The following is a 12579-nucleotide window of genomic DNA, read 5'->3' as shown; positions in this document are numbered from 1 at the left end:
TATTTCCACCCGTCATTATTTTTTCCACCCGTCATTATTTTTTCCACCCCTTATTTGTCTTTTTCCGCCCATATAAATAAATATGCGAAGCGTTATACATAATGCTTCTGATTGGCTAATCGGAATCAAGTTGGCAGCGACGGTATTTTTTTGCATGGGGTGGAAATAACGAAATGGTGGGGTGGAAATAACATTCCCCTTTATTTATTATCTAAGTTCTTAATAGCAAAAGGTGTGTTGTGAATTGTACACTTCAACCGAAGTATGCCCCATTACAATTTTATATTCCGTTGCATGGTTGCTACTCTGGCAAATTGCAGTGCACAATTTCGATTTGGCACAGCCATAAAAAATATGGTTTTCGGCACTTCATATGGTACGGATTCTTTATTCGATCAGGAGAATGATACTATGAATTCTGTAGGCTCTTATTTCCTCGATTTTTCGTTCCAAGTTGCTTAATTCTTCATGGAAGGTCCTGTCGCTGCGGATGCGCTCTTTGAGCAATAGTAATCAGGCAGCAAATAATAGGTGGGCGCGAGTGGGCTTTAATATATGCCCCGTCATGATTATTTAGTCCCCTTAAAAGTCTTGGCCCGCAAACGCTTGATTACTTACGCCATGAGCTATTTAGTGCTTGTACGTGCGCAAATAGCCCATGCTTTAGTAGGGTTGGCAATTGAGACCGTGAATGAGTCTAGCTAGTATCATGCATCTTTTTGTGAAGATGCTCAGACTTGGAAAATGATTTTTATGACACTATCGCGTTAGAAGCTCAGCTATTTAAAATGAGACTTGTCGAACGCAAATCGTGTATAAGATTTATAAAAAGCCTTCCCATCTGGGAGGTTACCGGCATGACTCTTCCGTCTCGTGGAACAAGACGAGTATATTTTCACCGACCTTTCGACGGGCGTGTACACGTCGATAGCGGCGAGTATGCTAACATCATACGTTTCAATTGAGAAATATTAAATAACAATACTCAGATTTGTGACTATTTTTGAATAACGACTACAGTATAACCTGTCTAAATTAATAATGTTGGGACGCCCTTTCCTGATAAATTTAAAAAGTTTAGAATTTTAGACAGGTGTAGTATCCCACAGATAAATTAATTATTTCGCTTTTTTGGAGGGATGTGGTTATAAAAGAAAGGCCTCTCCCACAATCCCCAAGAAGAACTCAGCAGCGCATCAACAATGCCTCTGGGAGGAGCACGCCACAATGACGGACGATGTCCGTGTGGCTCTCTGCAAACATTACACATAGAATCCCGCACTGATCTAGGCACAGCTTGTCAATTGACTTCAGGACAAATATCAGCTGGGGGTCAGCCAGGCGACGGTCTCCAGCACGCCGAAGAAGAAGGCAGACCATCTTCGACTTTCAGAAGACAGCAGTAATGTATTCACTGATGGAATCAGCTCTGCTGGCTTGGTTTAATGCCCATTCGGATCGTATCAGTCTTAGCGGAGACGTTGCCCGTGAACATGCAGAGCGGATTTTGGACCTTCTTTGTCCAGGACATGAACTATTTCAGCTTTCCAACGGATGGCTGGAATCCTATATAGCTCTGAATGGAATCCGCGCCTATCGCAGTTCGGAGAGAGCGGCGCGATGGACATGGTTGATGAGGAGGATGCGCTTTCTCCCTTATGCGAGGTCCTCAATTAGTATAAATGGAAGAATATCTACAACATGGGTGAGACTGGCTTGTTCTATCGGATGCAGGTAAGCACTCTGCGAAGGACACCAAATTTTGTTATCTGGTGGCTAATGCAACTCTTCTGTTTCAAGCTGACACTTCGCTTGCAACAGGGAGCTGAAGGGGTGAAAGCAAACAAGGAATAAATGTGACTGTCTACTGCAATGGTGATGGGTCCGACAGAGGCCCCTATGGATCATTGGCACTACGCCACTTCTCGCTGCTCCCGCCATGTCAATCTCCAGAACCTTGGCTATCAGTATCGCAGCAACAAGAAGGCCTAGATAACACAAATTATCATCTTGGAGTGACTGAGGGACTTCGATGGGAGAATGGCAAACCGCAAGGTGCTGCTGATCCTGGACAACTGCAGTGCACACGTCCTGCTTGCTGATCTGTCGCAGCGAATCGCAATTCGCAACACGACAATCTACTATATTTCGCCCAACATGACGTCGAAGCTTCAGCCGTGCGACCAGGGTATCCTACGCAACCTCAAAGCCTACTAGGCGCAGCTTCTCCCGTATGCTCCTTCAGGATCTCGACAATGGTGTCGTTGAGCCGGCAAAGATAAACATCTTTCATGCTATCTAGGTGTCAGTCTCAACTTGGTCTAACGATGTCCGCATTGAGACCATCCATAACTGTTACCGGCATTGCAACATCCGGTCAGAACCAGCTGATGCTGCACCAGTCCTAGAGGAGCAGTGCCTTGACAATGAAGTCATGGTGGAGATGGAACATCAGATTAGACGCTTCAGGTATCCTATCGTGATGAACATCCGCAACCTGCTAGACTATCCTACCGAGCGGATCACATCATACATTCCAGACGTGGATGAAATCATTGAGGACCACCTCCCGACTCAGCCTGAGGACGAGCAGGAATCGCTGTCGTAGATGCTCAGAAAGCACTCGAGTTGCTTGAGACAATCTGGCTGCAACAGGATGGCGGCGCGCTGGGTTTTCTCAAGTCCGTACAGCAGATGAAGGACAGCGTTGGAGCAATCCGCACAAACCAAATCGCTCAGCCTGACATACTGTAACGGGGCACTACGACTTGAACTGCTTCAGTACAAGTCCATTTCGCACTGCCTCAGTTGCAAGTGGTGCCCTACATTATTTCACGTACACTAGTACGTGCAGAGGAAGACTTCTCTTTAAGGCAACTAACTTAAAGAGGGTTAAATGAAAACTGTATTAATATAAGTAAGTATCTCTTCTATCTATCTTGTAAATGCAAACCTAATTATAATCTAATACTAAACATGCAATTGAATACTTATCTGATCTTATCTGTATCTCTCTTTTGTTTATCTCTACAGCTGATTAGTCTGCGAAATAGATAAAATGGTCTATACCTATTTATGGATAAGAATTTTGAACATAACTACATAGAGTAATATCCTCCAAATATTCTCTACGTTTTAGATAATATATTAATTAACAGCCTTTAAGTGTTAATTTCATGTAACGATACACCCCGTTACACATACGAGATTTCTTCAGACGTGTTTAGTGCTTTCAATTATTTTACAGTATCTGATTTTTTTCATCAAGAAAAATTATATGAATAATAAATTTAAAAAAAGGGACCTCAAATTGCATTTAATAATTAAATTACAAAGGTTTATTAATCATTAAATGTGCTCGATTAACGACGAAGTTAAATGAATAATTTAAGAATCTTATTAATTAACTCGGGATTTTCTTAAGACAGGCTCTTCTGTTCATTTCATTTTTCTACTTCAAATGAAAGGTAAATTTTGTCTGGCTCAATCAAATGTGAAACATTCTCAACATCTAGAGCTTCAAGCAAAAATTCTACAGCATATCAGATTTTGCTCGTCACATAAATTCTAGCTGGGTATGTGAGCCAGCTTCGTGAAAGACGCATCATTTTTTCCCTGTCAAAACAACTATTTCTCTGCTTACAATTATTGGGTAAACTATTCCTACGAGGAAACAGCCTCGACTGTAACCAGTATGTAACATAGTCGCATGTTGAAAGAGAATTAACGCAAGACAAAGTTGTCAACACGCAAACACACAGAAGACAATCGCGATAATGCACATATATTGGATTGTTCATGCTTGAACTTTATATGGCGCAATAGTCCCGAGTCCGTAGGCTTACAATTCGTGCGATTGTAAGCTCGTTGGCTGCAGTGCGTCCTATATGTCGCAGCTGAGCCATAACATAGCAGGCTATCCTGACAAATACAAACACAGTTTCCTGTAAGCATTTTTTATTAAATATAAACAGTCCCGATCGTTAGCGCGAATGACTATTTTTTTGGTCAAAGCTAAACTTTATCGCCTATATTACCAGGCTTTGGCTTCATAAAAGAGAAATCTACGGGGACGCGAGCTGGAGTAAGGGACCTCGAATAATCCAAGTGAAATATAATGATAATATCTATAGGTTATGTAGTTTTACGCTAGAGTTGCCATATCGTGCGTCTGTCGTAAAGCCGTCAGCTGGAATAAGAACGAATCTTAGCAAATGTTTCTATCAATATAGAATGCACTGCACACCCCTCCCGACTAAACCGACTGAATGGGCCGCCAATCGAGCTCAGAGAGCGACCAAGTTTCACGCCAAATACGCACAAATCACGCGATCGGATATTCCGCCGCTTGCCGTATGTATCAATTGGTCGAGACTGGCGCCGACAGCTGTTCTCGATGATTGCTTTTTCCAAGAACGTCGGTGCAGAACCAAGACATGTGTGTGCATGACACGGGCAACTCGCGAGTTTTTTACATCTGACTCTTATGCGGCTAAAGGCACAGTGCCGCACAAGCTCAAAATAACGACTCCTACAGTTTGCCTTGTCACGTGATCAACCTCGTTTTGAATTGATAGTGGCAAGTAAGTGGACTGCTATTGATTCCGGCAAGAGGGTTACGCAAGACTTTGGTGCAGGGAACAATAGAGCTGTTTTTATCGAACCTTCAGCGCAGATTCCAGGAAAGTTGCGCTGGCGTGACGCTTCGGGCTCCGGAGGCTGGACAATGCAGGTCCACCGACGGTGGCTCAGATTCGTGCTGGTGGTACTGCTCATGAATTCACAGGCCAATGCACAGATTTTTGCAGTGCAAAGTCGCGATGGGGATCCAGAAACGGTCTTGAATTTTAAAGAGGATCTCAATAATGGACGTGTTCCAACGTTGGCGACGCAACGACCAGAACGGCCATGGTTGCTTGACCAGAATGCATCGTCGGACTCGTCGGAACCAGCAGAGCCCTCGACACCGACGCCCGAGGTTTTAAAACCAACCGACGCACCAAGTACACGGGCGCCTTTGACAAGTGCTTCCCCGGGAGTGAATAATAAGGACGTAGATGCTACCGACAAACCTTTACCTGTTAACAAACCCGTCGATCCTGCAAAGCGCGACGCCAATCGAGACAAAGCGACTGGTGTGGTAAAGCCAAAGGACGAGACCACGGAGGTTACGTTTACAAGGTCCCCACTTCTTCAACAGACAGCGCCTGTGTCCGACGCCATCCCCACGGCTGACAGCAATGCTAATTTTGACAAGCCAACCTCCAGTCCTCCAACTGAAGTTGAAATCAAGCCAGAGGAGTCGAAACCCGTGCCAAATGCACCACCGAAATCAATTTCTTTAAAAGTGAGGAAACAAATCATCGATCCCGAGTCTGGATCGGACGACGATGCCAGTGTAGGCTCTAAAAGTGATTTAAACGAGACCCAACAGACTTTGAAACCTCCTACGAAGAAGGATGCCAGTACGATTCAAGAGACTCTCGAATCAAATACAGTCGATTTAAAGACAAGTAAAACAAGTGACAAGACTACGAAACAAGACAATTTATCCGACAATGGTACGGATTCAAAGCAAGAAGCAGATACGTCGCGATCATCTTCGTCGTCTGGATCGCCGTCGGCCGCGGCGTCCGTATTAGCTGATGCAGCATCGAATGCCACGAGTACTGCATCAAATACGTTAATGCTTGGTTTAATGATGGCAGGCGCGATTGCGCTTGTGTTACTGGTCGCCCTCTTTGTATACAAGAAAACCAATCAACTGGTCCAAGACGACGACCCTGGTCTTGAAAGAGGACGTCACGATCACACTCAAGGCGTGGCTCAAGCGTCAACAGTGGCGGCAAATTATCATCAGAATCACAACATGTCGCCAACAGGGTTTAGTGACGACAATTACCCGCCAAATCCTGGCAATAGCCAATTCGATCAGGAGCCTTACGATCACGATGGAGGTCGACTTACGTACAATGATCCAAACCTCGACATGTTGACACCACGAAGCCAAATCGCTTTAGCGCATTCTCAAATGTCCTTGCCACCAATGGCGCAAACAAATTCTTCACACGGTACGAGTCAGTATTCGCAATACTCGTCCCAGTCGTCGTCGTTTTATGGTCAAAGTATGTATAGCTCTGGTCACTCGGGGAATCACTTTCAATCAAAGTATGACAGTCGACATCGAGAGGATCTTGCTTCCGAGGACGAGAGCGATTTTGGGGGCGATTCGATTCAAGATCTGTCGAATGGATGGCATGGAATGGGTCAAAAAGGGTCGAAAAAGACGACAAAGCGACCGGATTTGTCTTTGGACGAGTCGTTTTTTGAACCCAAAGACTCGCGATCGACGTCAGCAAGTGATTATCACGGCCAAACGCGCTTTCAAGCGTCCGGCCAGACAGAATACCGCATGTCCACGGCAGATGAGAGCAGATATATGGGCGACGAGAGTTTTGCGGCCACGAATAGTAATTACGACCAGAGCCACTACAATGGCGACCCGAGTTTTCAAAGCAGCGGCTTTAGCGAGTTTGAGGCATCTGGTGCACCCCGCCGACGAGGGGATAGTAGCAATCATGACGCGTCTTCGTTTTATCGGACCAAAGATTCTCGATTTACGGACGCTTCATACTATTGAGCGACTTACGAGTCCTGACCAATTTTAATGTCCCTCAAAAGTTTGTCCATGGTTGTGTGTAAACCTACGGATGTCTGTCAAAATGGAATTCAAATTAATTTATACTTTTGGCGATTGTATTCCTGTAAATTTGTATTTAAATTGCGAATTTTTCATTGTTCGTGAAAAACAAATTAATATATAGATTGAAAGGTTTTCTTTAAAAAAAATAAAAACAACCGACTGATGTGATGTACACCAAGTGCGTCCGATCTCGTTCCGCAGTGGCAGAGACATCCTCGCCCCTTGGCAGACCTTGCAACTCTTCTTTGGCTCGTTGTTACGCCTCGTGGGGCGCGTTTAGTACGCAAGTGCCAATTCTTTGCAACGTATTGCAAGATTCAGTATCAAACCGCCGAATCTCTCGTGTTGCCACGAGTAGATTTAATACCGAGAACATCACGCTAGAAGACGCGCCATGGCGGACGCGCAGGATGTCCAGACGCTCAAGATGCAAGGCACGTGACATCGTGTGGCCATTTAAAGCACACTCTCTTCCTTTGTGACAATATCGTGTGGTTTGTAGTGGTACGGAAACACGAGAATGACCCGGATCGTCGACGTTCGACTCATTTGCGATTAGAACCGCCACGTACGTGGCCATGTTGCAGTCCTTTTTCGTGCCATGATGCGACTTTAGACACTAATACGCGTTGTAACACGTAGAATCCGATGTCCGATTAGCGAGTTCTTTCCAACGGGCCCGCACATCAGGCGTTCATCGCCTTCTTCGCTCCAATACTAGCAGTATCGGGAGCTATGTACCACCGACAAAGGAGAACGATAGTACTCCTACCGGCAATAATGCGTCTAGCAGCAACGCGATTGTTGAAAACGACAAGCTTTATGACTCGAAAGAAATGCCTTCCGTGCCTGAATCGGTCAAAATAGACGATCATCTCGCTACTGACCAAGTCGAAGACGATCCAGTGCCTTTGTATCTCGAACACACATGGACCCACGTGGTGCTTAAAATGACGGCGTTTACCGAAGAAGATACCGTCACAAGCTTTACGTTTGATGAGAAAGGAGGCGGTATTGGCCAAACTTGTGAGAATATTGCAAGTATACCTGCCGATACACTCCTTGCAGAGACCGACCACGCACGTGTGCTGTATAGTCACGGGCGTTTCTATTTAGTCAATGGCGACCAAGCAAATGGGGACACGTTTGTGCGGTTAAGTCCCGTGGAAACCCAAGCAAATGACGAAAATATGGGCGATCGTATGCAATGGCCTCTCGAGCCTCACGTGGCATTTCGAGTTGGAAAATCGGATTTTCTTGTTACATCGTTTCACGAAGAATTGCCAAGTCTTACGGTCTCGGCATTAAGTGGCAAATTAGCTGGCACGGAGTTTGTGATTACACAAGAAGGTGCAGGAATTGGTCGATCTGCGGAGAATCAAATCCATACAAGTGATGGGGAACTCTCTCGAAAACATGCTGCAATTTGGTTTGATGAATTGACGAATCAATTTTATTTGATTGATTTAAACTCGACGAATGGGACATTTATGAAACTCGTGGGAAGTTATCAAGAACCCTATCGACTGGAAATTGGCGACGATTTACTCGTGGCACAAACGTGTTTAACTGTCAATCGGTTTGACTTTGGAGCGCATGCCGACATGGGCGCTCGTAAACATATGGAAGACGCGCATACGATTATTCAAGACTTGTGTATTGAACCATTAAGTCGTTTGGGATTGCATCCCCAGTCATTCTTTGCTGTCTATGACGGCCATGGCGGTGACGAAGCATCTTCGTTTTTGAGTGACGTGCTCCACCATAGCCTCATTACCGCGTTTTTCATGCACACGAGTGAATTGAAACCTTTACTAACAATGACAATTGAGGAATTGCAATCAATCATCATGAAGCGCTTGACCAATGCGTTTGAACGTACGGATGAAGAATTTTTAAGGACCTCGGATCGTCCGCAAGCTGGAAGCACGGCCACGACAGTCTTTGTGGCGGGCAAGTATCTCTTTGTGGCCAACGTTGGAGACTCGCGCACTGTCTTGAGTCGCAATGGCACAGCTGAACGACTTTCAAATGATCATAAACCCAGTCGAACGGACGAAGCGCAGCGGATTCGAGAGACTGGCGGCTTTGTGATTCACGGACGTATTATGGGCGAATTGGCCGTCTCGCGTGCCTTTGGCGACGCCCCTTTCAAGTCGTTTGATCTCGTCGAGCCTTTGGTCGATGACATTGACACGAAAGCACGGAACGAGTACAATTCGCAGGAATTACCGGTGAATCCCAACGATATTTTAAAAGGTCCATTAGTGATTCCGACGCCAGAGTTTACCGTCACGGAATTAACAGACGAGTGCGAGTTTGTGATGCTCGCAAGTGACGGATTGTATGATGTGTTGAAAGATCAAGAAGCTGTGGATTTTGTTCGTCGAAAACTTGTCGAATTGAAAGATGTGCAACGGGCTGTTGAGGTGTGTGAGTGAGTGGATTGTGCTAGATGATGCTTGTGGTGGATTAATGGCGCGATTCTCTCTCGTTTTTCTTTGTGTAGGCGCTTATTGAGTATGCCATTTTTCATCAGCGGTCGACCGATAATGTGACATGTGTCGTTGTGATGTTTAAAGAGGCGAAAGAAATAGTGTGGCAAAGTTCCTCGTAAACATGAGTCTGAGCGCTAAAAAAGAGGACAAAACATCAATATATAGGATAGGACGGGACAATTACTACTATTGAACGAAAAATTGCCGTATGGGTTTAAAAAGAGTAAAACCACATTTTAGGAAGAGAATTTCTAAACTCACTTCATGCAGTTTTTAGTCAATTTAATTTCTGAATTACAGCGTATCACATTGCATTACATAGATCAACGCCAAACTCTCCGTGCACGATCACCAACTGCGGCGTTATCTGACGGCTTTCCATTGACTTTTTTGCGCGGTTTAGAAAAGTTGGAACCGTCCTAGAACGAAGTGCAAGTAAAGATTTTTTTAAATACAAGAATGCTGGTATCCCATCATGACCCAGACCGTCCCGAAAATTCAAGTAAGCGAAGCCATAAGTGCTTGAACTATCCTTTCCAAGTCACTTTAAAGCAAAGAGCTTGGAAGTTGGAGATAGATAATGGTGCTCAAAACCATGACCTTGTGCATCTTAGTGCATATTCTTCCGTACGCAGGCTTGGGAATACGGCAAGTCAGCAGGTGGTTCGCTTCACAATGCTGTTGTCCCTTCTAGAACAATTTAATAATTGTCTCTCGTTCATCATGGCCAACTAATGAACGTCTTTGAGCGTTACAGGCGTGTGGATGTCGTACGAGTGAGTGCGATGGCCTCACTTGTGGTTCGGTCGTTAGCATGACTGCACAAGACCTCAGTGTGAATACCCAGCACATTGTGGAGTTAGATCCCGACGGCTGTGCACGAGCAAATGCAACATCGAAGGTCCGCTATTGTGACGTGGACATAGTTATTGACGGAAGTGCACAAGCACAGGCAGCGTCGAAGTTCAACCACTCGAATAAGTTAAGAGGTACGAAACAAGGATGCTTTCTTGAAAAGCAACATCCAAGAGAATTTGGAACGCCCGTCTATAAGAGAGAGTGCGAAAGTCCTTGCTCGACTGGAGAGTCGATCGTGAAGGATATCGCTGTGGTAGCGCAACCACAGCTAGAGGATGTTGGGGAGGATATTCACCAAATAATTTCTGAGAGAAGAAGTCCCCGGAAACCTGTGGTCTAAGGTTCCCAGGTACCTTTGGAAATAAGTTCCAAAGAAGAAACTGAGACAATCAATGTCTTAGTAAACAATGGATCAAGTGTAGGCGCTTATACACTTGATCTATTAGCGCCTCCGAAGTTAACTTCGGAGATAACTCGATTGCCAACGCTATAATCGAAACGGTTTTTGCTGATCTGCGTAGTAGTAAAGTCAAGCAGATCTGCCTACTTGTCACAGATGACGACAACGTGGCCAATATTCGGTCGGCAATCGTATTTCTTGAGAACGAACGGATTCTCAATAGCTCATCGATAAACGAAAGTGTCCTGAATGAGAAGATTCGGATTATACGTTTTACGTCCCGATCCTGGGAGTCTTTGAAAACAACCCATATGCATAAAGATTTAGTTGAATTTTAGGATGTCTTCCCTGAATCAGTACCGTGCGAGTTGCCTAACGACAAAGGCACTCGACACGAAATCGACCTTATCCCAGGTTCGAAATACTGTGGTATGAATCAATTGCCGTTGCGTCGTGAACAAGTAATAGCGATCGACAAATTCTTTGCCGAATGCTTAGCAGCGGGCCATGTGAGGGAATCAACTTTCCCACATAGCTCTACAACCTTCTGTGTGCGCAATGCAACAGGAGGTTGGCGGATAGTGCATGCATTCAATAAACTGAATACTGCAACTGTACCGGCTCAAACGCCGATACCACGAAAATATGTAATCATTGATGGCATGTCAAAGAGTACTATCTTTTCGTCAATGAATCTGCTGGATGGATTCTATCAGATCCTTGTGCGTGAACAAGATATTCCGCTCACAGCAGTAATCACCCCCAAGTAGTATGCTATGGGAGTGGCTAGTCATGCCACAGGGGTTTAGTAATGCCCCTGCGACATTTGACAAACGTGTAACCAATCTATTGAGATCGGGGCGGGATTTTGTACCGAGCTATTATGATGACGACTTCGTTCATAGCAGACCCATGAACGGAACGCCGGATGTTGAAGTTCATCGTATCCACGTCCGAAAGGTTCTTACCCTTATGCGTAAGCACAAGTTGCATGCAGAAATGTATATTCGCTGCAAGCGAAATACCTCTTCTTGGGTGCATCGTGGGTAAACACGGTGAATGCCGCGATTCAGAAAAAGATCAAGGCGATCACCGACTGGCTTGTACCAGTCGATGTAAGGGACTAAAACAGTTCCTCGTTTAGCGGCATTTTTGCACAAGTACTCACGTACTTGTGCTAAAATGACAGTATATCTTTCTTCTTTGTTGAAGAAAAAACGTAAAGTTGTCATGGAACCCTGATTGTCAGCTTTCCTTCGATGATATTAAGAAAAGCTGGATGCAATCGCCAATCCTGGCGATTGCAGACCGAGATCGACCTTTTCATGTCGTCCCTGACGCCAGCGATTTTGCATTCGGCTGTGCGTTAACGCAATATGTCACAGACGGCGCAGAGCGCGTCGTCTATTTTCAATCGCGTCAATTTCAACCAGCGAACGCAACTATTTAGTGTATGATAAGGAACTCCTTGCCATGAAATACGCACTGGCTAAGTTAGGGTCTACCTCTTGGAAGATAGACCGTTCATTGAATATACGGACCATGCGTCTTTACGCACGGCCATAAGCAGTCCACACCTCTCGCATAGAATGGCGAGATGGTTGTCTTCCTTTGCGGAGTATAACTTCTCCGTGGAGTATAAATCAAGACGACTAAGCGTTGTCGCTGATGCCCTTTCGCGCCGGCCCTATTTTGAGCTGGCTGCGCAACAGTGACCATAAGATCACTGTTGCAATAATAAGTGTTCCGATGTCAACATTAAATGACGACGTTAGAAGAGCTTAACATGAAGATAAGGCTCTTACAGGGTTGATGGATTACCTAAGAGATCCATCCCAACAATCCTTAGAAGGGTTGTCGAAGTTGTATCGATCCTCAACAGATAGATATACAACGCGCAACGGTTAATTGTATTGTTCAGCCATTGCTGGCGACACACCTCGTGTCATCATCCCTACCCATAATGATCTGCGATTACGCATCATGTATGAGTACCACGATGCACCAAAAAGTGGTCATCGTGGACGGGAGAAGACATTTCTCACGATAAGTTCCGACTTCTACTGGCCACGCCAGTATGTGTTCGTCCACAAGCACATACGTGCTTGAGAAGTTTGTCA

General features: G+C 45.1%; 2 protein-coding genes across 2 annotated transcripts; both read left to right on the top strand.

Moving 5' to 3' along the window:
* Nucleotides 1-4726: 4726 nt before the first annotated feature.
* On the top strand, nucleotides 4727-6640 carry CCR75_009127 (uncharacterized protein; the record flags this gene model as incomplete). The annotated part of the gene is made up of 1 exon (XM_067967172.1): nucleotides 4727-6640. One exon carries the CDS (start codon nucleotides 4727-4729, stop codon nucleotides 6638-6640), a length of 1914 nt encoding a protein of 637 aa, XP_067820941.1.
* A 230-nt stretch (nucleotides 6641-6870) lies between these two features.
* Nucleotides 6871-9501, top strand: CCR75_009128 (uncharacterized protein; the record flags this gene model as incomplete). Its single annotated transcript, XM_067967173.1, has 4 exons — nucleotides 6871-7141; nucleotides 7206-7271; nucleotides 7346-9132; nucleotides 9213-9501. The coding sequence occupies 4 exons, from the start codon at nucleotides 6871-6873 to the stop codon at nucleotides 9318-9320; spliced, it is 2232 nt and encodes a 743-aa protein (XP_067820940.1). The 3' UTR covers nucleotides 9321-9501.
* Between the last annotated feature and the right edge of the window lie 3078 nt (nucleotides 9502-12579).

Source organism: Bremia lactucae, linkage group LG6 (genome assembly GCF_004359215.1).
Source record: "Bremia lactucae strain SF5 linkage group LG6, whole genome shotgun sequence".
NCBI classification, from domain to species: Eukaryota; Oomycota; class Peronosporomycetes; order Peronosporales; family Peronosporaceae; genus Bremia; species Bremia lactucae.
The sequence above is the reverse complement of the archived record's forward strand: the minus strand, read 5'-3'. Positions and strand labels throughout refer to the sequence as shown.